Genomic DNA, 25,528 nt, shown 5'->3' with positions numbered 1-25,528 from the left:
CATGGATAGCACGAATATCATTATCACACCATACTGTCATAATATTTGTTTGATGTTCATATAAGGGCACAGTTAAGAAGAGAGTGTTCATCACCTTTTTATTAAGGTGACAAAAAAATGAGAACCATCTCTCACTTGGAACAAACTTGTTTGGAAATAATTTGAAACACTAGCCCTCTCAGGAGAGGCAGCAAAAATATCTCTTCTATCATCTTACAGGAGTAGCTTGTGAGCCACGTTAATCATCTTGGACTGAAATTTATAACAACATATGGAAGACTTGCCTCACTATTATTAGAAGTTGCAAGTTTCATATGTGTTCCTCAACTAATTTAAGGGTCACTCCTGCTTCGAACATTATACCCCAAGTAATAAGTGCTATAACAGGTCATTTGCATTCAGGAAATTATTTTTGGAAGAAGCTCCTGCTTGATGCAAAAGAGCAAAGGACACTGGAAACTAAAGTCAAGAATTGACTTCTCTTGGGCCCTGATCCACACAGCTTTTGCAAGTCCATATGATCTTTTAATTCAGTTTCAAAGGATTTTGAAAACATCACCTTTGGAATATTTTGTCTTCAGTGATATTTTGCCAGGTTTTATTAGTATTTACTCATGGCTTTGCTTATGTGCTTCTTAAAGAACAGAACTACACATGAGATTTGGTCTCTTCAACCAGCATTGTGACTTTCTTGTACCTTTACCAGGCTTCAAATTTATTGTTATTTCATCTTTAGAAAGAAGAAAGCTACTTCATGTTATAATATCTCTGTCTGTATTATAGGCATGAATACAGAATTTAGGGAAAAGCTGTCTGCATCCTTTTGGGTATTGATACTTCTCAGTTCTCTCTAGCAGAAAACTACAAGTAAGATGTTGTGCTCCCCTCTGCAGTGTATTTGATGGTGTTAAAAATGTTTACATAGGCACCTTTATGATGATACCATTGCACTGCAATCCGTATCCCACCCTCCTCTCCAAAATCAAAACCTCCAAGCTCAGTCCTACAGCTATGAAAAGCCATTTTGGAAGGTTCTCAGCCAATTCCAAAAGCCATTACTGAGCATCAGTCAAGTGAACAAAGTCTGTTTATTTAAGCTCTGAAACACTTCTTTTTCCTCATGAATTTCCTTTAAATATAGTCATGCTGCTCCTACACTCAAGCACACAGCAGATGGAAAATAAATTTATTCTAGCTTATTTCCTGGACACTGAGCATGCAGCAGGCAAAATCACAGGTGGTGGTGTATACTCTGGCTGCATGATACACCACTAGGTAGTAGTAAAAATAATGTTACATTTTACTTTTACCCCACGAGGAAAAGTACATTTCAGATCTTCTAGAGGAAATCAAATCTTGTCTTGGAAAAATTTTGGGTTCTTATCCACTGTTAAATTACATTTAAGGGATGTCACTGTTAGAAGTATTTACTATTCTAATTATCACCCCAGTAAAGTGCAGAATTAAAAACTATTACATGTTTTTAAAAAAACATAATAATACATTGTTTGCATTAATCTAACCTATGCAAATTTGATTTTAGATTAAAAATATTTCCATGTTCTAGAAGTAGCCAGAACCACCCAAAGTGGAATAATTTAGTACTGCTTTTTAAGAGCCACAGTTCTCATGAGGTTTGGCCATAGCTAAATGGGAAGCACTTTAAAGAAAATGCTTTCATTCTGCCTTCCAGTCACACAAACCTGTGGAGCAAACTGTTCAGCTGGGAGTACTCAGTGAGCTAGAGGAACAACTGAATTACCTGCAAAGCTTACAGGGTTTAATGTTTATTATTCTTCTAAAAAACTGGTATTATATAAAGAGACTGCCACTGTGGATAGCTTAATTAAAAACTTCTCTTCAAACATGCAGGTGGCTTTTTTTGGTAACCTCCAAATACTGGTGGGTAGAGTGAGTAAATACAGGACAACTCTAGTTTACCTACATCTGTATAAACTATATGTTACCTTGCCAGAAGTACTGTAGACATTTGCAGAATATTATTGATTACTCCATCTTCAGAGAAAGAAACTCCTTCCAGGGTAACCCTAGAGAAGGGAGACAAAAATGATACAGAGCTGAAGCACCAATACCAAAAAAGCAGAGCTATTTACTATAGAAAAAAAGGAGAACAAGATAAATTATCTTAAGTTTTGCATGGAACAGAGAAGGAAGATAAGAAATCACTGATTTCTCATAAAAATAAATAAATAAATAAATTCAATAGACCATAGAATGGAATGGAAATAAAAGACAATCCATAGGAGTTCAAGAGACAATACCTAACACATAATGAGCCCACAGGGGATGCCACCATTATAATGGATGTAGAGCACCCAGATTTACTGCAGCATGCACCTCGAAGTTTGGAAAAGATTTTTGATTCTCATGCTTTGACACTAAAGCCAGTCCTTAGCTGAGCTCAGGGTGTGGGGTGGCAATTATTTTGCAGGCTTGCTGAGACTGCTTGAGGATTATGCAGTTTCCTAGCACCCATGACTTTGCTAATATAACAAAGGACCTGGTTATATTCAAACAGGCTCAGATTATCTCTGATTTCACAGCCTCAGCCAAAATTGGTGAGGTATTAATTGAACAGCAGAAAACAGAAAAGCACATATTTCATAGAACATGCAGCTTAAAGACAGTTTCCCTGAAAAACAAAAGACACTGGTGAAAAGAAGAGAGAAGAGAGAATGGAAAGATAAAAGATAGAACAGCAGCTCAAGTAAAAAAGTTTGCATTCCTTGTAGCCATGTTTGCCTTCATACCTCTGGAAAAAGCCCCTTGAATCTGATGAAAAAGAAGCCCATAAATTTTAAGGAATTAGCAATTAGTAAGCCCAGAAATATAAACCAACTGAATGTTAATATTTAGGAACCTAAATGGCTCAATTAGATCCAAGAATACAACTCTGAGAGTTGGCAATGAGATATTGAAAAGATACTTGCATTAAATCTTTACAAAAGCAGAGAAACCTTACCAGGCTTGTTTCAATAGGAATGAAAGCAACTTGAATTCCTGGCTCCCAAGGATTTTATCAAACAGATGCAAAGCCTGCTCTGGAGGCATGAGACTCCTCAGATCCTCACAAGAGCTGCCCCAACCCCATTAGCTTTTTGGTTGATTACAACCCATTAAGAAGATTTGTGTTTTATTGTGGTCTTCTATTTAAACATCTGCTCTTACTCTATCCTTTGTAGAGTGCCAAAAGAGATTTTCCAGGAAAACCCGAAACCAAATCCACTCTATTTTATAATGGCTACTGCAACTGCCACGGAAATTTGTGAATGGAGTACCTGGATGCAAACTGAGATAGATATTTCCGCTGTGCTGTGGGGGGAAAATGAATCAGTGGAGATAAGATAAATTTCAGTTCTTTAGCCATGTCTCAGACCAACCTCCAGCACCAGCTGAGCTGAGCCAGTGCCAGTGTATTGGGGCAAGCTTGTTCCAGGTCCTCAGTTTTCCCCTTGCTTTTGGTTCCCTTCTTGACACTTCTCAGGAATAAAACATGTGAGGAAAGTGTCACTCAAGGCAAAACTGGAAAACATACTTGTCCTCAGAGGAAATCTGACTTCCCCCCAAGTTAAAGGCAAAATAATACACTGCAATCTCAATTCACTGCTAGAAGATGGAGAAATATTTGTCCAGCATCACCACAGCCTGCAGCTGGGAGAAGAGGAGCCACCATTCCCATGCTCCATAGCTGTTACTTCACAAACCAGAGAGCTGCAGAGTCCATGTTGATCTCCCCTTATCCTCAACAAATTTCCGGGATTGGGAATGCTTGTGTTGTGTGTTCTTGTGCTGTCTGCTTTTATACTGAAAGACAAACTCCATGGGGACAGTGCTGTGAGAAAACTGAAGTGGAAACACACCCCTGTACCATTGGCTGATTTTTCTTATTCTGTACAGAAAGAAGAAAGGTTTGGCCAGGTCACCAGGACCCTTCTCGTGTGAGGTCATCCTTTGTTGTGTTTCTGTTAAGGGTGTGGGGTCCCTGATTGCCTGCCCTTCCAGCACAGCCAGCCATGCTCTGGTCCCAGTGCCTGTTATTTTCCCAAGAAAGAAGGATATGGGAAAGGTTTACTGTGATTTATATGCTGCAGATGGCAAACACTTATTTGAGAGGGAAGAGGTGCATAAAGCATGACGGGTGTGTTGTAGAAATTGCATATTAATGCCAGTTCCCAAAGAGCAGCTCGACCCCAATGACTGACAGCTTAGGAAGATGGCTGTTTTCAGGAAGCAAAATCCTTTCCAAATGCTGCAAACACTCAGAGCATTCTGGGGCTCTAATCCTTTATATGCTAACTAAAAAGAACACACCTCTTACCTTGCTGTATGGAAAAAATACTGAGAGATGTGACTTCCTGTCTGCAAACCACAAATGATACCATTATACTGAAAACCACTTTTCAATTAGATTCTCACTAGAAAATAAAAATTAAATTTTATGCTATGCAATGGATTTTGCTGGTATTATCCTCCGAGTTTGTACTTGCTGCACTGTTCTGTTTCACTCTGGGCTAACACAGCTTGGGGGCATTCAAAGAGCTTCTTGAAACACAGAACATCATAATGCAAAACTAACATCCTTTCCCTTGTAATATGCTCATTTTAAAATTACTCACAGAAGAGGCTACAAAGTTGCCTACCAGCATTCTGCTTCTTGTTCTTCTTTATTAGTTGTAACTGGCTGAAAGAACATGAAATTTAGCCCTATACAGCAACGTTTAACTTAAAACCCCCCAAAACCTGTTAATCTGAGTTATTATTAAAAATTATTAGCTTATGTCAATATCAGGTGACTCTAAATGTTAGCCCAAAGTACAAGATGTTCATATCACCAAATAATTAGCATTTCTAGGTACAGTCTTCCTATATGAACTGTAAATACAAATTGCATACCATTCCAGATCCACACTGAAATAAGTAATTTCTTCACATTATTTTGATAAACCTTATTTCTTGTAAGAAACATACAGAATTGGTCAGGCAGGACAACTGTGGAAACTATTTTGTGCCATTATGAACCCCCAGCTAATGTCTGATTAAATTAGACTTGAATGTCTAATTAAACATATCTATATGGAATATATGTACACAAACCCTATAACTATAAATATACCAGCATAGTAACTTCTAACATCATTTAGGATCTACTGAAACAATTTCTCTCTACCAAGTTATTATGGGGATGCTAAAATTTATGCTTTCTCAGAGTTACTCATATAAATTATTAGATACATCAATTAAAGTTTAGAATTAGCAAAGCAGGCAACTGCACAATTCAATAGTTCTTCATTAATTTTCCTTTGTTCTAGAGGCTTTGGACAAAATGACAAAATGCTTCCATTTCTTAATGTTGAGCTACTTCAGTAAATTGTAGAAAGTATAATAAAGTAATTTGATGTAGTCAATTTTATTTCCTTTTTGCATTGCATTCCTAATTGTACTATCAATCGCTTTTATTAGTATGCTCTGGAAAGCTTTAAGTTGGTCAAGTGGTTATATTTTTAATTGATCATAACCTCGGCTTCTTGCGCAGCAAGTCTTTTTTTCTTCTCAAAACTTCAGAAGCAGTTGTGAAGTTCCTCAGATTTATGTACTGGGAAAACCCTGGTACAAAGTTCACACAACATAAAAAAAGCTTTGTGTAGTTATCACAAAGTCAGTACCAAACAAATAACTCTGTATCTATTAATCTGGGTATCCATGGAATATTTCTCTCCGTTAACTCTTCCAGATCTACTCACTAAAAGCCACTCTCCAGCCTTCATTCTGCTAGGATATCTTAAAACTAAACTTTGAAGCAACAGCCACTGTAACAATTTCAGATTTCCTATGTGAATTCTGATTTGTATGCATCCTTTCAGTCATTTGCATCGCCAACAGAGAATATAAAATCTTTGTGTGATTTCCATGAGTGTAGGCATATAGCCATGGATACAGTGAGAGTTGGGCTCTTTGCTATGAGGGGTTAATTCTTAAGTAGTTTTAAACTGCAGAATGGTTGAGGGGGTTTGAAAGTCTGTTACTGAAGGTAAAACCCCCAAACAGTCAATTCCCTTGTGGTTTATCTTTGTTTCCTAACAACCAGTAGGCTAATGCTGCCAACAAGCAGGCTGATGGGAGAGAAAAACTTGAAATCCCAAGGATAAAAAACAAAACCCAAAAGCAAATTTGTACATTTTTAAAGCATAAGCCTTTAAAATTGTTAGGAATTGGAAGTGTCTGCTAGAACAGCCAGAGAAAATTCCCAAGAGAAAAGGGCAGAAAAGCAAAAGCTTTAGCCAGTATAGGCAGCTTTTCTTCAGTTGATACTCTTATGTGATCCTTCCTAATGGAGCTCACAAATAGGGAACATCTTTGCTGCATCAGCAGGGAGTGAACAACAAATAAGATATAAATAAAGGAGGGAGAGTAAATAGTGAGTTTCTTCTTGGATGCCCTTTAAACAGTTGTACCAGTTATGTGAAAATCTTCAAAGGCGCCTAATTTATTACAAAAAATTAGCATTTATGTCCTTTTCCTCCAAATGAAAATCAAATACATCAAGAAATTTTACACAGTCTCTGATCTGCTCTTTATCTTCCGAAACCCTAAAGCAGCTTATGTGATTTCCTGTCTCTGCATTATTTTGTAGAGGCGTTTTCATAAATACCTGATTCTTCAGCGTCTTACTTTAAAAGAAGCATCTTCCTCAGAAATCACAGTCTTTTGTGCCTGCTTTTCCCTATAATACACATATGACATTAAATGACTTTGTAGGGTTATACATTTGTAATATGTTACACTTCATCATAAAACAGATGATTCACTTTTTTCTATAGGGTTATTAAAAATTTACGTTACCAGAGGTTTTAATGTCAGGGTTGAATCGGGTAGCCAAGCTATAAGTCATAAATTTGACCTCTGCTGATGAATATGCCAGATTCAAAGGCTTTCTTGGATGAATGCAGATCTGAGTGTTGCTTGATTTCTTGGAGAATGTTACCACCACTTTTCATTCAATCCTAGTGGCAGTTGCCTCAAATTAGCCTGTCTAAAGCTGACCAGCACATCAGGAAGGAAAGAAGCTTAATTTTGCCATGATTTTACCTTATTGATAGAATTCACCTTCCTCAAAGGTCTTTGTTATGAGCCAGAAGGGCTGATTGACAGAGCTTTAAAGCAGAGTTGAAGGGAGAGGGGATAATGTCAGGATTGGCCATGACAAGCTGTGGGATGACATGCCAGGGTTAAAGGAATGGGATGCAAACGAGAGCCCTGAGCTGATGGCTCCAAGACACACTGGCTGTGCTGGAGCACACTTGAACTCTATGGAGATGAGCCAGGGGACTGTGAGGAGATCAGAGCCAAGATGGAAACACCAGAGAGTTATAATCGCTATGTATTAATTAAAAAAGAAGAAGAAAAATAAGGGGAAAAGAAAAAAAAAAAAAAAAGGAAAGGAAAAAGAAACAGGAAAAGGAAAGAGACTCTTCAGAGCTGCGGCCCTCGCTTCCCAGCAGATGCTGTTCCAGAAGAACCCAGCAGAGGACAGGCCACTCACACAAAATCACTGACCTCCTGGGGTGAAAATCCACTTCGAAGAGCTGTGCCTCGGAGAAAATACAAGCATTCTTGTAGCTAGTGATGCTGAGACAAAGTATTTTGGTATTTCAAACACTTTGATTGTGAAAATGCACAAGTGAAACCTCTCCAAGCACAGTAACAACTCTTGAGAGGAATCCAAGGTTTCCCATCCGCGATGCAGCAGCTGATGCAGCTATTTTAAAAGACATTGAAGATGAAAGTCAGGATGAATGTCAGGAATTTTAGATAAAACCAGAAAACCTGAAACTGTAAAGAAAATAAATAAAAGACAGCATCCTTTAAGAAGGGCAGAACTCTTAGAATTAAGTAGATATTTAACAGGGCTCTTTTACAAGATATATGTTAAGATAGATAGACACCATAGTAAAGGCTGCAGAATAAAATCCTGAATACAAAAGAACTCAGAAAAACTGGAAGCTTTCACTATAGCTGCATTCTTCCTTTAAAGTTCTTGATCTACTTTATATACTTCCCCATCTGCTTCTAGGTTTAATTTCAACTATTTTATCTCTGGAGCACGATGTACTGGAACACGCAGGACAGGAAAAAGCAACAGGGCATTTTTGGCCTAATTCCACAATTATGCACAGCAACACAAAAGCTGCAGGCAGGAGAGAGATGGCCAAAAGCTGAAGGTAATCCTATACAACTTCCCCAAAACCTACATGCAGCAGCATCTCTTGGGCAAGCCAAGGGGTCCATCATGGGCTGAAATGGGCACAGCAGCCCTTTGCCTCCAGATTTACCAGTTTCCCACATTTTATCCATTGCACAATTGCACATCGTGGCTTGTGAGACACTCCTTAGCAGGCAGGACTCACTAGTGCAACACCCATAGCTCCTGAGTGGAGGAAATCATCTGCCAGAGGGATATTTTGTCCTGGTACTCAAACTACAGACCCAAGTACACCTCAGGGGTGACCACTCAAAACCCCAAATTGCTTAATGTCTTGGTCTTCCTGGGAAAGCTACCTGCCAGCAGGGGGTTGAGAAGGAGTTGCAGGATACTCCATCCAGATGACAGTCTACCAAGGCATCCATACCCTGAGCCACACCTGCTCTTCTCCTGTGTGAAATAGGAGATCTAGAACTCAGAACTGGTAAAACCAAGGTGGATTTCTTTCTTGGTAAGCTGAGGGAATTAAATATTCATACCATCAATATCTATGAAGTTGACTTCCAGTAGCTGATAGAAGCAGAATGTTTAGAAGGTTACCTATGACTACTTTTTTAGGGGAAAAAAAAGTATAGCAAAAACCAAAGTTTTTCAGGCCATTTGTTTCAGAGCTCTCATGTTCAAGAACTCACACGAGTTACAGATTTCATATTTTAATTCATGGTAACAACTTTAAAAGTAGTTCTGTTTGCCTTACAGTAGATGCATTTACATAATGCAATTGCAATGATGTTTCCATTGGCATTTTGTTATTCCAAGAGTTCTTTCTAGGTGTTTTATAGATAAGGCCTTATATCTGCTTTGTGGTTCAAAGTAATGCATTTATCTTATGATTCAGGTGGCTAAGAGAAAGCACCTCACAGTTAAGCACTTGAAACACCCTACTTCCAATACATTTTATGACGTCTGAATTTTTCTATTCAAATTTAACTGTTCCAAACAAACAAACAAAAAAAACCTTAACAAACATTATCCCAGGTTATAGCAGCAAAGAGAGAGATGAGTCTAGTAAAAAAATTTAAAATGGAGTTTCTATTAATTTCATTTTGCTATTTTTGAATTTGGGCTTTGTGCTGACAAAAGTAAGAGAAAAGCTTACTCAATCAGTAAGTACCTTCCTCAGCAGCTCAGAAGGAATGTTATCTCTTCCTTATAAGCAAACCAGGGAGAAAAGCCAACTGGTTCAGAGGTAGGACTTGACACCAATGTAAACAGCAGTCACAAATTTACACTGCAACACCTGCTTTGTTTCTTCCAGTTCTACCTTCTGAGGTGAATCCATTATGAGAACTATTTCATTTAACTTAAACAACAGAATAAAGAAAAGTGAAATTCTGGTCCTGCAGGCTGTAAGGAAGTGTTTGAAAATGTAGCTTACAGCAGGACGAAGTCATCCAGTTGCTGGCAGGGTTATAACCCGTGTCCCTTTCCTCCCCTGCCAGGAAAGCAGCTCCTTCATACTCCTGCAACTCTCCCTTTTCTCAGAAATGTCCTGGTTGCCTTCCACGTCCGTTTGGTCCTCCCCCAAGACAAGCTGAGCTCTCAGCCTGCTGTCCCTGCGCGCTGCTGGCCGGGCAGGGGTGACAGGCTGGGGATGCTCCAGGGCAAGCGGCGTGCTGAGTGCTGCCGAGGGAGCACGAGCTCTCTGCCTAACGAGAGCCTGCCAAAAAGGATGGGTAATGCTTGGGCTCTGCTCGCCTTCTCCTCAGGGAGGGCATTAGTAATCTCCTTTCCCTCTGTACAGTCACTGTTTTTCCTTAGAACTTGCAGTTACAGCATGTCTTTGAGACCACTTTATCAAATTTGTAGGGGTGGGTTTGGTTTCTTTTCTCTTTTTTTAAAAAAACACTTTCTTAAGGTTTTCCAAAAGCTCGTGGTGGAAGGGGGAGAGTAGAGGAGAAGTTGCCAGGTAGACAGATGTATGCCTTTTTCCTTTACAAAGGAACATTCTTGCAGTGCTTGATTTTGGGGGCCTGAGCCATGATCTTCGCATAGTCAGGATTGGGAATACTATTCACTATTGGCAGGCACAACGGGTAGAATGACACAAATCCCAAAGATCATATTAAAATGCCATAAAGTTCAGTAAGATGTGCATTTCATTTTTAACTCTTCTTTAGTTTTGCTAGCGACAATGTGTTAGGGTTTTGTTGTTTTGGGGTTTTTTTTAGGATAGCTTTTTGCCAAATAAATTTTTTTAACAACTTTTACCTGGTCTCTTCATCACTTTTTTTTTCCTCTTCTATCACCCACTTCTGTAGTCATCACTTTTCATCACTTGTGGTCATCACAGTTTTTCCAAAAACACTACAATGCAAGTCAGTCAGAAAAATAAATCACACATTCTATTATTACCAAATAAATTAGATCCTTCAATAGCTCCTGATCAAGTTCAACTCTTCTTGCTCTTTCTTAAATTCTTGCAATTTCAGACAAAAAAGAATATGCCAGCAACCAGAAAAGATGAAAAGTATTCTACTAACAGCCTGGAGTTATTCAGAGCACATATGAAATGCATTTTATGAGGGAAATGGAAAAAAATATTGCTTCTTTTATGCAGCTGCTGGTGAATTCTGGGGTGCTTTTGTCACCCGCAGTCCCAGTGTCACCACTCCAGCTGCTCTTGCTGTCTCCTAAACAGCGGTGCTCAGCAGGGTCTGTTTGCCACCACATGTCACCTGAGAGCAAGCTGAGCCCTTGCTCAGAGCTCTCTGGGGTTTTGGGCTTACAGGAGAGGGCCTTGGTCCTGCAGCCATAAATAAATGCTGCACACAAGGGAGCAAAGGGACTCTTGCAGATTAATGGACTCTCAGCAAAAGATTGGGAAGAGAACCTTGAATCCCTGCTGGCCACCAGAGCAGGAGGACTTGCAGGAGCAGATGAGGTCCCAGCGTGGCTGCAGAGCACAGCCCAAGAGGATCACGGTGCTGAGGCACTGCTTTGCTGAGCACCTCTCTTGCCCCACTCCCTCTGGAGTGGCTTTTAGCCATGGTCTGACAGAAAATTTAATTACTTTCATATCAATGACTACATGATTATTTCCATCATTATTGATGGGTCATTATCTTAAACTGTTTCTAGTGTGAAACCTGGTACCTGTCAAAGTTTCCAATTGGGGTAGATTCCCTTCCATAGCCACAGAGCTATGTTTAGTTTAAAAAAAAGAAATAGTTTTTATGAAATTAACTGTAGAAACAGGAAACAACCTCCAACTTAAACCCTCCCCCCCAAATTCACTAACAGAAAGCTTTTCAAAAAGATTCTAACATGAATCACCCTTTGCATATTCCACAAAAAAGCATTTCTAGCACTTGAAATGCACTAAGAGTCTGTTTTAAAGATGTTATAGGCATGGCAGGCAGTCTGCACTGCAAACTCCTGACTTCTTGCTCCAATGAACCACAGCCCATCTGTGTTACCACATGTTGAGAGTAGCTGCATCAGTCTCTCAGTAAAAATCAAATGCTCAGGAGCTAAACTGCTTGCTTTAAACATGGGTTTTGGTTAAAATCAGAATATCAGGGTCTGACCCTAAAGCTAAATGCCTGGAATGTGTGAGCATGATACATCTATCACTTGCATCAACTTTACATCAGAGCAGGATGATCAATTTCTATTGAATACTTGTGATTTATGTCACTGGTTATGAGCTGAATATTAGGCTCAGTTCTGTGGTATACAGTGAATTTGCATGCCCTGGAGAGGTGATACAAAAAGAGTATGAATGACCAGGAAAAAAAATTTGAGAGCTCTGTCCACATCTTTACTTATACCAACATTTTTCCTACATGAACACATGAAAAACACCTTGTTGAACATATTTTTAGGTGTACTCAGAATGGGAAAAGAAAAGAAACTCTGTGAGAAACTGAAAACTCAGTTCTAACTTAGGAAAACTTTGGCATATTGCATGAAATTCCAGGATTTCCCTTTGCTGTAATACACAGATTCCAAATATACAAATATATACAATATATACCAATTCCAGGGTTTTTGATTTTAAGATCAAACATAAGATTTTAAAAGCCATAACCTATACAATCACAGACAGATGTATCTCATGCAGATAAAACTATAAAAGAACTATATTTTAAACTATATTAAAACTATATTTTTTAACATATAAGCAGGACATAAGAGAATTTCTAAGTATTTGAGTAGAAAGTAAAAAGCACAGAGATATCACTTATGTTGTCATAATACAGAGACATTTTGAAGAGAAATAAAAGGTTACATAGAAAAAGAGGATAGATATACAGCCGAGATTTAAACACTTTAAGTCTTTTAATGCCTTCATTAATAATGAAAAAAGAAAGTTGAACTATTCCTGTATAATACTAGAGTGAGTAGCTAAAGATATTCCTTAAAAATACCTTTGTTACTAAAGATATTTAATTTACTGCCCAGGATTCTGGTGACAGCGTGAAGAGGGGACAGACTCATTTTTCATTACTGCCTGTTAATTCAGTGCAGGATTTGTTCTGTGGATTTTGACATATGCGAAAGGGGCAAACAAATAAGACAGTCATTTGCACAATGTCAGATATGCACAAAACCTCCAATACTGCTTTAGCTAGTGTCTAGGAAAGCCCAGTAAGGTTTTCTGAAATAAAAACTGCTGAATATGTATTAGTTGCTGAACAACATAAATCAATACTCTTTGCAATCCATTTCTAAAGTATTATTTTCCTGCCTGCTAAAAAGTAACCCCTCGGGATTTCCTTTTAATTAGAACAAACTTTCAAGTCAGAAAGATTGGGAGAAGCCTAAAGCAAGTTTAGAGCAAGGTTTCTCTTGATTCATAGTACAAGTACACAGTTGGTATAATATTTAAGAATGACAGTGCTGTCTTTCAGTACTGCTGCCCACAATGCTTGGAAATATATCCTTTCAGAATGTGAAGGCATATCCTCTGTGAAGTACCCAGATAAATCAGTTCACCCTTGGCTGTAACTAAACGCTGTCTAGTGACTTGTGATCGACAGGGCTTTACCCTCTGACAGCCAGATTCATTGTTGGGACAGCAACCAATCGTCGGGTTTGACGACATGAGCCTAATCAAAGTTGGAGTATAAAAAGCCCCCTTGGAATATATAAGGTACACCAGTGTGGCAAGCTGTCTCTCAGATTGCATTTGCTTTCACGGATCTGTTTAGTGCTGAAACGGGAAGGGGGAGGGGGAAAAAAAAAAAGAAGGGAAAAGTGCTGCACTGAATGTGAGATCATGCAAAAGCTAGCGCTCTATGCTTCTATTTACCTGTTCATGCTGATTTCAGTTGATCCGGTTGCTCTTGATGACAGTAGTCAGCCCGCAGAGAACGCTGAGAAGGATGGACTGTGCAATGCTTGTACGTGGAGACAGAATACAAAATCTTCCAGAATAGAAGCCATAAAAATTCAAATCCTCAGCAAACTGCGTCTGGAACAAGCTCCTAACATTAGCAGGGATGTTATTAAACAACTTTTACCCAAGGCTCCTCCACTGCAGGAACTGATTGATCAGTATGATGTGCAGAGAGATGACAGTAGCGATGGCTCTTTGGAAGATGATGACTATCATGCCACCACCGAAACGATTATCACAATGCCTACAGAGTGTAAGTAACCCCGCTTCTTTCGCCTCCCACTGCCCCTTCGAGAGAGTTGTCTCCCTGCTGTAGAGCCACACAACTCCTCCTCAGGCTCTCCCAACAGGCTGCTGGCTGAAGTCTGCTGGAGGGAGGGAGGAGAGAGTTATTTCTAAAGAATTTGAGCCAGGTTCAGATGACCGTGTGGCGATCCTTTGTTTTACTGTTTGGTTTTCGGCTCCTTATAATGTGTGTGTGCCCTGTAGCACTCAGGATTTGCCCATTGCATTAGAAAGCAAAGGGAGACCTGCAGTTTAGTCAACTTCGTTATCTGCAGCACTCGGGGCATTTCCTCACGCAAATATAAAGTACAAGTGCAGATAATGAGAGAACTATATTTTTGTGAGGGAGGTTTCACTGGCCAGTATTTTTAGAAGCAATAGAAATCAACAGAAATGCAGCTTAGAGCACTACATCTACCTAACTGTAACATGCTACAGCAAGTGCAAGTAGAGAGTTAAATTCTTGCCTTTTGCTGATCCCATAAACTAGCACCGCCCACCTCAGAGTTAAAACTATATATTTAAAGCAAATATGTGTGTAACAGATTAAATGTAAAAATGTCCGTGCTACAGCAATCAGCTCACGTAGCCGTGCCAAGGAAGAATGAAGGCATTTACTGAATGAGCAGATTCTGAGTTATCTTCTGAGTGCTAAACATCTGCTATGGCTCCTATCAAGTATCTTTTGCACAGCTAATACTGTAGTATCTTATGTTCTTCATCAGCTAAAGTATTTGACTATGGCAGCTGTTTTTTTAAATAACACTTATGAATATGATGTCAAAAAGGAAAAATATGACAGGGCATATAAGACATGTTAGCAGTTACAGATATTGTCATGATATGCAGACTAGAATAATATCAGCTGCTCTCACCAGCTAAAAATCAACCCACAGAGGAAAAAGCAAAATTTTCAGTGACTTTTTCAACTTAGTAATTATTAAGATGGGCACTTAATAGCGTTGTTTTACTGCAGCCTTATCACAAAGCTGAGGTCTGCCTGCGTTTTTATTCCAGACTTCTATGTTCAAGGCTTTATAACTCTTTTTAATCAAACTGCTACATAGTTACAGTGACAGAAGAAAAGTCGTTGTACTTCATTGCTCTGAGTTTGTTTCCTACTTCTTATAGAAAGCCCTTGAGCTATTTTAAATGCACTAAAGAGACAGGTATCTTAAGTGATGAGATTTATGAACGTTAAAGCCCTGCACCATTTAGGATTAGTACTACCCATTTTATCCTGGCATGGAAAGATATTGCCATGACTAGGTATGACAGCTGCATCGTAGGCTACAGGAAGGAGGAATGCAGCACTGCACGTGACTTTCCTCTAATATTATTCAAATGAAAACAAAATGATCCTTATATTAATCCCCTCAATTATTTTCTTCCCACTGAGAAAAGCAATGTGTTTGTGCAGTTTGCCCAGGGCTGTATGGTCTGCAGCAGGCTGAGGCTTTGGAGTAAATTAGAAATAGCTGGATCACCACACACGTGTTGAGTCAGCTTATGCAAAGTTGCTATTCTGAATGCTTTATGAAGGTCCTCAGGAGGTGACCAGCAGAAGTGAATTAGTAGTAGGTGACAGAACAGTAATTTTGTGGACATCCAATTAAGTTGCTGTAGAGTGTAAACCATAGATAATGAATTAAGTTAAACACACTTTGTTATTGGTACTCTTTATAACATATTGTAATATTTTCTATGCAGTTTGAAAAAAAAAAGTCAGGTTTATATACGCATTTTTTCTTGTTCCCTGTTCAGTAATCTGTTCTTTCCATTCATTTATAGCTGATTTTCTTGTACAAATGGAGGGAAAACCAAAATGTTGCTTCTTTAAGTTTAGCTCTAAAATACAATATAACAAAGTAGTAAAGGCACAATTGTGGATATACTTGAGGCAAGTCCAAAAACCTACAACGGTGTTTGTGCAGATCCTGAGACTTATTAAACCCATGAAAGATGGTACAAGATATACTGGAATTCGATCTTTGAAACTTGACATGAACCCAGGCACCGGTATTTGGCAGAGTATTGATGTGAAGACAGTGTTGCAAAACTGGCTCAAACAGCCCGAATCCAATTTAGGCATCGAAATAAAAGCTTTTGATGAGAACGGACGGAATCTTGCTGTAACTTTCCCAGGACCGGGGGAAGACGGATTGGTAAGTCTATTTAGAAAAATCCCATTTGATTGAAAAGCATTTAAGCTCTTTTTTAAGGATAAAATGGATGCATTGTTTATGGAATTGAAGATAAAAGCTCTTACCCAATTCCTCAATTCTTTGCTATCTGATCATGCCAAAACTCAACAGCTTTCCTCTGCCTCAATTTCCCTATGTAAAAATGGAGAGAAATTGCAGTATTTCAGAGAGACATTGTGAGGCATTAACTAGAAAAGCTTTTGGCAATTACTGATGGATAATACTATCAAAGTAACATAGTTTTCAATTTTGAGAGCAAATATTGCTTAACAAGCAGCTATTTCACATAAAATTAAAGTCTATAGATTCTTTCACTAGTTAGGAAAGATGCCTCCAATATTTCTGAGAAGGTAAGGGAGTTCCTACACACTCTCTATGCATGCATTTTCTATTAACGACAACAAAAATTGTCTCTTTATGAAGGTGAGAACAGATCTTCTGCATAATGTTAAGATCCTTACCTTTCTGCATCTGGTAGAGTGTTTCATTCTACCTATTAGAAATGTCTAAATAGAGAAATTCTGCTTGATACAATAAATGAGTCATGATGATAAGAGCGAGCACAAAATAACTGTCTGGTTTGTTCTTATAAAAATAGATGAACAAATTACATCTGAAGTGTACCTACAAGTACACCTGAAGGAAACCTGAAGTGAAACTACAGCATTTCCCTTGCTATTTGTTCCTGTAAATCACTAATTGTTAACAACCTATACAAATTTCTGAATTTATCACAACCAAATGATGCCTCCTTTTGAATAAAGTATGAAGAATATTATTCTACTTTTACTTCTATGTAGTAGATTAATCTCTTGATCACAGAAACATAGAAATACTTAGGTTGGAAAAGACGATTGTGTCCTACCATATTTATGCAACATTTAACTTCAGAGCAGTATAATATAATTTAAAAGTGCCTAAAAGAAAAGCTCTGTGATATCTTGTCTGTACATCCAAAATAAATGTGGATCTCCTGTATTTGAAACAGGCAAACTGGATATCATGATCAGGACTGTCCTCACCACCTCCATCCATTGAAATGATGATACATAGAGATAAACCACGGCTATCATCATCCATAAATAAACATTTCCGTGGCAGAAGCAGGGTTAGAGGCACAGCTGATAATGGGAGAGGAAGTCTCTTCTCTCCTCCCTCCAGCTCCTCCTCCCAGTACAGGGGTACTCCTCTCAGCAAACACCTCCCCATATAATTTGCCTTTGGAAAGGGCACTTCCAGCAGCTCCGCAGCTCACAGGTATCTGGGGAGAGGGAAACCTGTGTAACAAAGTTAGCTGGGCTGTTACTCCTGAGGAATGGTCTCCATGGGATGGACCCATCAGTGCCAAACCCACACACGGGGCAGAAATCAGTGTGTGGAAGGGAGCAACTTGGGGAACTTTTTCAAACTTGAGATTGTGAAGGTTGCAATTTCCTCCTAGTCTTGGTGACTGTGGAAACACACCTTCGGTAGGAGGCATGTGGCTCAGAGATCTGGTGAATGTACATTCCTGGCCACAGGACTCTTCCAGGAGTCAAAATATTTAGCTGCCCCTCCAAATTCATTTAGCGATAGAGTTATTCAAGCATGACAGCAATAGAGGAACAATTTTGTCCTCCTTGGTCAAGACAAAAAATTTTCCTGGATATCCAGAAAGCCTGAATTCAGTATGATTTTAATGAAGGGAATTTCAGAAGGATTCACAAAAGCTCTTATTAAAAGAAACAGACAAACAAAATCCACATCAAAAGTAAAACTTCAGCATTCTCCAAATTTCTGAAATGTTCTTATAGCAGTTAAAGAATGCTAGCACTGAGACAATGGTGATTTCAGGGACAAATATTCAGGTCTTAAAGCTCTATATAGAGAAACAGCAGGGAAATGCAGAAATAACTATAACAGAATTGTTGGTCAAATTTTGTTTGCAAACTTCATTTCAGAATATTAATTTGATACATCTACATCTGAAATATTGCTTGCATGTTTTTAGTGAACTTGGGCTTACCTCAGAAATGATTCCAGTTCCTTCTCCTCTCCTCACAGAACCCATTTTTAGAGGTCAGAGTTACAGACACACCAAAACGGTCCCGCAGAGATTTTGGTCTTGACTGTGATGAGCACTCGACCGAATCCCGATGTTGCCGCTACCCGCTGACGGTGGATTTCGAAGCTTTCGGATGGGATTGGATTATCGCTCCTAAAAGATACAAAGCCAATTATTGCTCCGGAGAATGTGAATTTGTGTTTTTACAAAAGTACCCTCACACCCACCTCGTGCACCAAGCCAACCCCAGAGGCTCGGCGGGCCCTTGCTGCACGCCCACCAAGATGTCCCCCATCAATATGCTGTACTTCAACGGCAAAGAACAAATCATCTACGGCAAGATACCGGCCATGGTTGTAGATCGCTGCGGGTGCTCATGAGATCCTCGTTGGATCCACTGCTTCACAAAGTGTGGAAGCTACCAAAAAGGAAAAAAAAGAAAAGGAAAAAAAAAATAAAAAAGGAGAGAGAAAAAAATAGAAAAAGTTATACCCCCTCGCCAGTCTTTCAAACTGTGAAGTTACGTACACAAGGCATTGCCGACCTCCTGTGCGCTACCGGCACCAGCTACAGAACGTGAACTAAAGGACAACCTGATGGCTGCTTGTGAGCCAGCAAAAGAGGAAAGCTACAATCAAAATCAAAGGATTTAATCCACCAAGTTCTTACATTATGAGGGAATCAATATTCAGTCACTTGGATGCAAATTTATATGCAGGTTTCAGTACACACTGGTAATCAAAAGCTCCTTCTCACCTGAGGACAGGAGGAGCAAGCTTTTAGGTTCCTTTCCTCACAGCTTCACTTAATACCATATTTACAGGAACATATATACTGGTAACATATACGCCACTACACAATACCACCAGAATCATCCTTAAACACTTGAATATATAGTGCAGACTTGTGAAATGTATTAGAGGAAATTCCACATAAACGGACAAACCCTGAAATTAGGGATGGCATAGTGTATTTAGTGTGTTTCCATTCCTTTTTCTCATTAGTATGTTAGCAATCAATGGCAATGGTGCTACGTAAGCAGGCTGAGTAAATAGAAAGATAGTTATATAAGTGAAAGAATTTAGGCTTAATAATGAATTTGCCCTATCCTCAGGTACATTATTCAACATTCGCAAGAAATAGATATTTTTTAAATGAAAAGGAATAGTTTTCTAGGCATAGAAAAACAGAAGGCAGCAGAGAAATCCAACATTCAAATTGCAATCCCACATTTTAACCTGCCTTTGCAACATTACCATTTGCACTATGGTAAACCAATGCAAATAGTTGGTTGCTACAGATATTGTTTAAAAACCACTTTGATATAACTGACTTGTGTAATATGTATGCATCAATATTTTGTAAATAAATGTTTATTTTTTAATCACTGTTGGTATACGTTCATCACAAGAAAAGAATGACTTTAACCTGTATTTTAGTTTAATAAACAAACCCCAATATACTCTTCATAATATAATTTTCTGGATTTTAAGACAAATAATATGTAGGAACAATGCAACAAAGTAAACCATATGTTGAGAATTATTCTACATTTTATATGTTTTTTACATTGGTATGAGCCATTTAGGATAAATGATGGCTGTTGACATGTTTATAAGGTTCTTTGGGTTACTGTTTTTATGGTCATTTTGATCTGCAACTGAATTTCCATATTTTAAATGTTATGTTCATAAATAATGATGATACCACAAAAGATTGCTATTAAATGCATTTTATTATATTTAAAAGTTTGCAGCAAAGTATTTTCTGTATTTGAGTAAACATAGTACATGGATTTCCACACAAATTCTGTACATTTTCCTTATAGTAAAAAATTGTTAATTGAAATTAAAAAGATCTATTTACTATAAAGTCCATTTTATTTCACATGTGAAATAGAGCTGATAAACCAGGTGTTTGTTAAGGCAACACAATTACTGTGTTAAAACATCTTCATGTTAGTATGATGCACGTTTTTGTTATATTTCAGGATTCACTTTTGAATTTTCCGTTGTGTAAAACCACCCTAAAATTGCAAAACTGCTTGATTTTCTTTCCCTTCCTCTTTTATATATTTTCTGCCTTGGTGGTAAATATTTTGTATTGATTTTTTTTTTTTTTTTTACTTTTTTAAAAATTTGTATGTAAGGACATTAAAACTTAAAGTTTGAGCAATGAGGTTTGAAATTTAAAAGCAAACAGATTTTCTGCAATTTCTTTTGAGTGATTAGGAGTTCTGCTAAAGCTGTGTCCGAGCATCAAGCAGATGTTCAGCTTCTCCCGATGCAGTTCACCAGAGCAGGTCCCTGGGGCCCTTAAATACACTTTCAATTTGGTTTCCCACAAAACACCATCAGACTAAATAAAAATCTAAAAACTTTTGGAATACAGACTTCCAGTGAAGCCACAAGAATTTAAAGTACAACACAGTTCTCCTCCTAACCAAAGTTACAGAATTAAGGGAGAAATCCTCTTTTTGTTGAAGCCAATGGTAAAACTCCCACTGGCTTTAACAGAGACCAACATTTTGCCCTTTGACTTTTAACTCGTGACATTCAGGCACCAAGCAGTGCCATCCTGCTCATGTGAACTATCAATAGCATCTCCTTGCGTGAGGCTCTTAAACCATTCAGAGACTTCCAATTAACTTCCATATACCCCGTAGCTAAGCATTACTGCTTTAATTGGGCCAGTTCATATAGCAACAGCTGCAGAGATGCAGCAGCGTGGATTTTGCAGTTGATAGGGAACAAAACATATTCCCAGTCTGCACCAAAGTCCAGTTACAGCACCTGCAGGATTATTTTTAGCCATGATAGGTAAAATAAAGCTAATGCAAATCCATTTACTCCCACACAAATTACATCATTGGCTACCTGGTAATAATTGTACCCTGCAGAAAGGCAGTGCAAAAGTGATGGAATTTTTTATTCCTGGAATCAATTAAAACAAAAATTAAACCAAGAAAATAAGTAATACAGATTCCAAAAGGTGTCTACTCCAACCGGCATCCCATCTTGACACTCAGACAAATTTTATTCCATGTAGATTTTATGTAGTATGTGTCTTTTCTATTTTGTCAAACTTGAAATTATCACAGAGCAATTATGGCTCCTGTGATTTAATATTGACCTTAAGATCAGTGGCTACTCATGGAACATGCTGTGGGCTTTGATCTTGTTGATTTTAGCTACTGAATAGTTGATTATTAATGTGTTTACTGGCAATCAATTTAAGATGTCAATGGTTCCTTTTGTTCTTATTGTTACATCCTTATGTTTACAAGGCTCTGAGAGACTTCAGCAGCATTTATGACTACCTCACTGTTAAGCTGTGTATTCAGAACAATGAAAATAGCCAATGAGGGATGATATGTGAGAAACAGCATCATTTCCCTTCCTGGCATCCTAAGAATCCCAACTGAAACGAACCACGTAGAATCCAGCATTCCAAGGCAGTGTCCAAGTGCCCCAAGACACGTGCACACCTGCAGCAGGGCAGTCTCTCATCTCTCTACTGCTTCAGTTCTTCCTCTTGGCTCTACTGCCCAGCTCTTTCCCTCCCAACATGAGCCAGTCCTTTTCCAGTGCTGCTCTGCCTGTACCTCCTACCTAACTTCAGTTACCTGTAACTCAAGAAGCATTTTCCTTCCTATTTCTCACAGCCTCTCCCATCCCATCCTTCCCCAGCACACTCTGGCCCTACAGCCCCTTAAGCGAGGGGAACAGCCCCCCTGCAGCGTACTGCCCTCCTGTCCCTAGAGCAGATCCAGTGCATCCTGCTTCTGCTGGAAGCTGTGGTTAGGGGAGAAACCTTCCAATATGCTCAACAGAGCCTGTGGGGAATTTAACAGCTGAACACAGAAGTCATCACCACTAAGCATAAATGCACTCCAATTTTTCAGAGATGGACTGTTTTGCTAAATATGAGCAGATTTCAAAGGAAGAACTACAGGCCAAATCCATTCATAGCTTTAGGTAGCTTTTCCTCAATTCTGTGAAGTCTAGGTTTGGGGTTTGTGGTTGTTCATTGGGGTTTCGGGGGTTTTTGAAGGATTTTTTTGGGTGGTTTCTTTTTTAATCAGCTCTTGGATGCGAATGACCTATTTTGGCTAAACATCTCAAAAAACAAATCTGCTTGAGATTAGGTTTGGACAGCTCAGTCCAGGCAGATAGATTTTGTTAAAGCTGCAGTAAAAGAAAACAGGTTACTATAATTTGAAGTACTGTATGGACAAACTTAATAACCAAAATATCCCCACCTTAACTTATAAATTTAATAAATTTCAATAAAATAATAAGGTCAGGAAACAGTACATTATGGGAGGCACAAGCTAGAATCTTTACAAACAATGCTGTACCTATGTACCTCAGCAAAATTGTCAGGAAAAACCTGAGCAATGTGTTTTAACTGACTCAAGTTAGCTCTGTGCTTCCACTTTAGCTTCCTCCCAACAATGTTAACTGCAGCAAGTAGATATCTATACACTGATTTAACACCAGCAATGAAACCAGTAATGCAACTGCATCTGCTTTTCTGTCAAGTCTTCCCCTGCAAGGAATAAGACTATGGCTTGAAATGCAAGTGAAACATGTTTGAATCCATAAAAATGTTAACAAACTCTGAACACTAAAGCTCCAATTCTCGGATTTAGTTTATAAAAGCCCTGACAAAATCCAAAGGAAAAAGTCAGGGCTACAGGCCAACTTCTGAATTTCAATAGGCAAGAAGTAGAGCTCTATTCACTCTTGGACACTTCTAAATAATCTCAGAAAAAGTGATAGTTCTAACATCTGTTGTAGTAATCTTGCAAAACAGAAAGAAATGGAGAAATGCAAATGTGTAGCTCATTCAACAGTGAAGAACTCAAATTAATTACTAGGTGTATTGATAAATTAAACAGAATTATTCTCCTTGGTGGCTAAACAGGGTGAATTTGAGGGATGAAGAACTACTGAACTGAGTATGGAATGAAAAAACTCTGTTTTTATTGCTCCAGAACATAGATGAGAACAAGTCATGAAGCCCTCTGTAGATGAGGTGTCAAGATCAGCAACGAGCTTTGCAGCATTTTGGGTGTAAGTCTGGCTGATTTTCATCAGCCTTAGTCACTAAGGCTCTTTGAGGAAAGAGAAAGGAAAGACTGTTCCTTTTCTTTACAAGTGGACACACCTCTCACACTATACATGCTTTCAAAACAGCGCTTTCAGAAAATATAAAATAGCTTAGTGTCCACGAGTCAGCTTGTGATCTTGAACTTGTGCTCTTAATTTAGAGGCTCTCTGTGTTCTAAATCTAATTATGAATCAAAAGCAATCCGTGGTCTTAAAAGCTGTTGCAGTTTCTCCCCATAGAAATGCCATTCACCTACAAGTCAATAACCAAGTTAGATTTTAAACCTTTTCCATTGTATTTATAATACTACCTCTGTACAAGTAAAGAGAATCCCTCAAGAGCTGAAAGTATTCAGCTGGAATAAATCCTACCTGTGGAAAGGCAGAGGAACAAGCCCTGGCTCAGCAGTTCCTTTCCTGTTACTCCTGATGAAGCCTGTATGTGAGATCTTGTTAGGATTTCATAACCTTTTCTGGTTAGCAAAGAGTAAAAATGTTTGGTTTTGGCATTATGTTCTATGTTTCACCAGTAAAATTACCAAGAGCACTTAAAGGTTATGATGGCATGAGAAGAATACCCGGGAAAGCATTATGGAGATATTACTTGGTAGACAGCTTCCACTAAACTTAAAAAAAAACAAAAAGCAGTTTGAGAGACAGCTGCAACACAAACAGGACAATAACACTGAAATCATGTAAGGTGTAACAGTCATTGTAAAGCAGTCATGTGTTAACAATGGTCTACTTTTATGCATTTCAAAGAGCTGAATACAATATAAAAAGTGAAACTTAAAGGAGTTAAATAATTTAAGGGATGTAACCAAGGCAGCAGGAAAGATTTTATCTTCCCAAATCCAGGATGATACTGAAGGCATTTACTAAACTTTTACTTCTTCTATCTTAAGAATGCTTAACCTGAAAAGGTCTGCTCTTTGCCGAAATTAAAAGATGTTTTACAGCAAATCTAACTTAAGTATAATCTGTTGCATCATAATTTGAATATGTAGCAATCCAAAATATAATTACTCATAACTTGACTAATAGCTAACAGTTAAGGTTCATGATTCATGCACTCTTTTTGCAGAAATCCTTACTAGTTTTTTACCTACGAGAGGAGCAATTATCTTCCCGACCAAGCCATAGTAGCAGGGAGGTAGAGCATGATTTCAGGGCACTTCGTGGCACCCAATTCGGCATTCCTAAACATCATACACAACAGCATGAAGAGCGAAGATTTTCTACATGCTTTAGCATCTGTGCATTTGCAGAGAAGGTTTATTCTGATTTCAGTCAAACAGCAATCTTCCCTCCTACTAACGTTTTCATCATCATTTCCCCCCGTTGTTATCCCTCAAATCCGGCAGTGCTGACATACGAAGCAGCAAGCTGAACACCTGGCTGTCACGCATTATGGCATCAGGTTGCAGCTTCGCCTCTCGCGCAGCGCCAGGTGGTCGGAGGAGTGGGAGGCACGTCAAACACATGCCTTGGGGCTGAGCTCAGCTGCCTACTGTATGCTGCTGTCATGTGGGAAAGCTCAGCCTAGGTGCTGCTCCACGGGAAAGTGCCCATTGCTTCGCTGCTGTAGGTGACACCGACCACAACGTGCTGCCGGCTGGCCAGAGCTCTCTGCTCGCTTGTGTTGCTACCTACCTTGGGGTGGGACAACAAATCCCACAGGATTTCAGTCATGATCACTATGTGCCCAGAGGTACTAAAGAACATGGGTTATGCTGAAAAACAGCAGCATGACTTCATCATTTTTGAGTCTTTTCCTTCTAGAAAGGAATTATTCTAAGAGCACCCTAAAACAGAGGTGTTCCTCTCATCATGTCATGAGATGTAGCTGCAGCATCAGATTTTTGAACTCTGACTTGCAATCAGATCTCACAGTCCTCACAAAACCATGTATCAACAGTCACCAACAAAACCTGATAAATCAAACCAATAATATTTATTTAACCTGGTTTTTGCTAGTATGGCATGTCCCTATTTTCAGTTATACCATTTGCCTACAGAGATAGAAAAGGCAGCTACTCAAAATATTTTCTTCTGAGGCCACTGTATTGTCTCTGAAACGGAAATAGTCTCAGGATACTTGCCTTACCTTTTTTTTTTTTACTAGCTTGTGACTTATTTATTAATCGATTTTTTTGTACTGTTGTATTTTCAGTTCTCCAACACCTTACCAAAACTGGGAATACTACTAAAGCATCCTCACAGAACTCTCCTCTGGTTTCTAAGAGCATCTTACTC

The 25,528-nt window shown here is 38.7% G+C and overlaps 1 protein-coding gene across 1 annotated transcript; it reads left to right on the top strand.

The window, feature by feature from the left end:
- Positions 1 to 13,401: 13,401 nt before the first annotated feature.
- On the top strand, positions 13,402 to 19,542 carry MSTN (myostatin). The gene is made up of 3 exons (XM_066322524.1): positions 13,402 to 13,878; positions 15,702 to 16,075; positions 18,158 to 19,542. The coding sequence occupies exons 1-3, from the start codon at positions 13,506 to 13,508 to the stop codon at positions 18,536 to 18,538; spliced, it is 1,128 nt and encodes a 375-aa protein (XP_066178621.1). The 5' UTR covers positions 13,402 to 13,505; the 3' UTR covers positions 18,539 to 19,542.
- The last annotated feature ends 5,986 nt before the right edge of the window (positions 19,543 to 25,528 follow it).

This window comes from Sylvia atricapilla, chromosome 7, assembly GCF_009819655.1.
Source record: "Sylvia atricapilla isolate bSylAtr1 chromosome 7, bSylAtr1.pri, whole genome shotgun sequence".
Taxonomy (NCBI): Eukaryota; Metazoa; Chordata; class Aves; order Passeriformes; family Sylviidae; genus Sylvia; species Sylvia atricapilla.
Note: the sequence above shows the minus strand (reverse complement) of the source record. Positions and strands in the feature narration are given on the sequence as shown.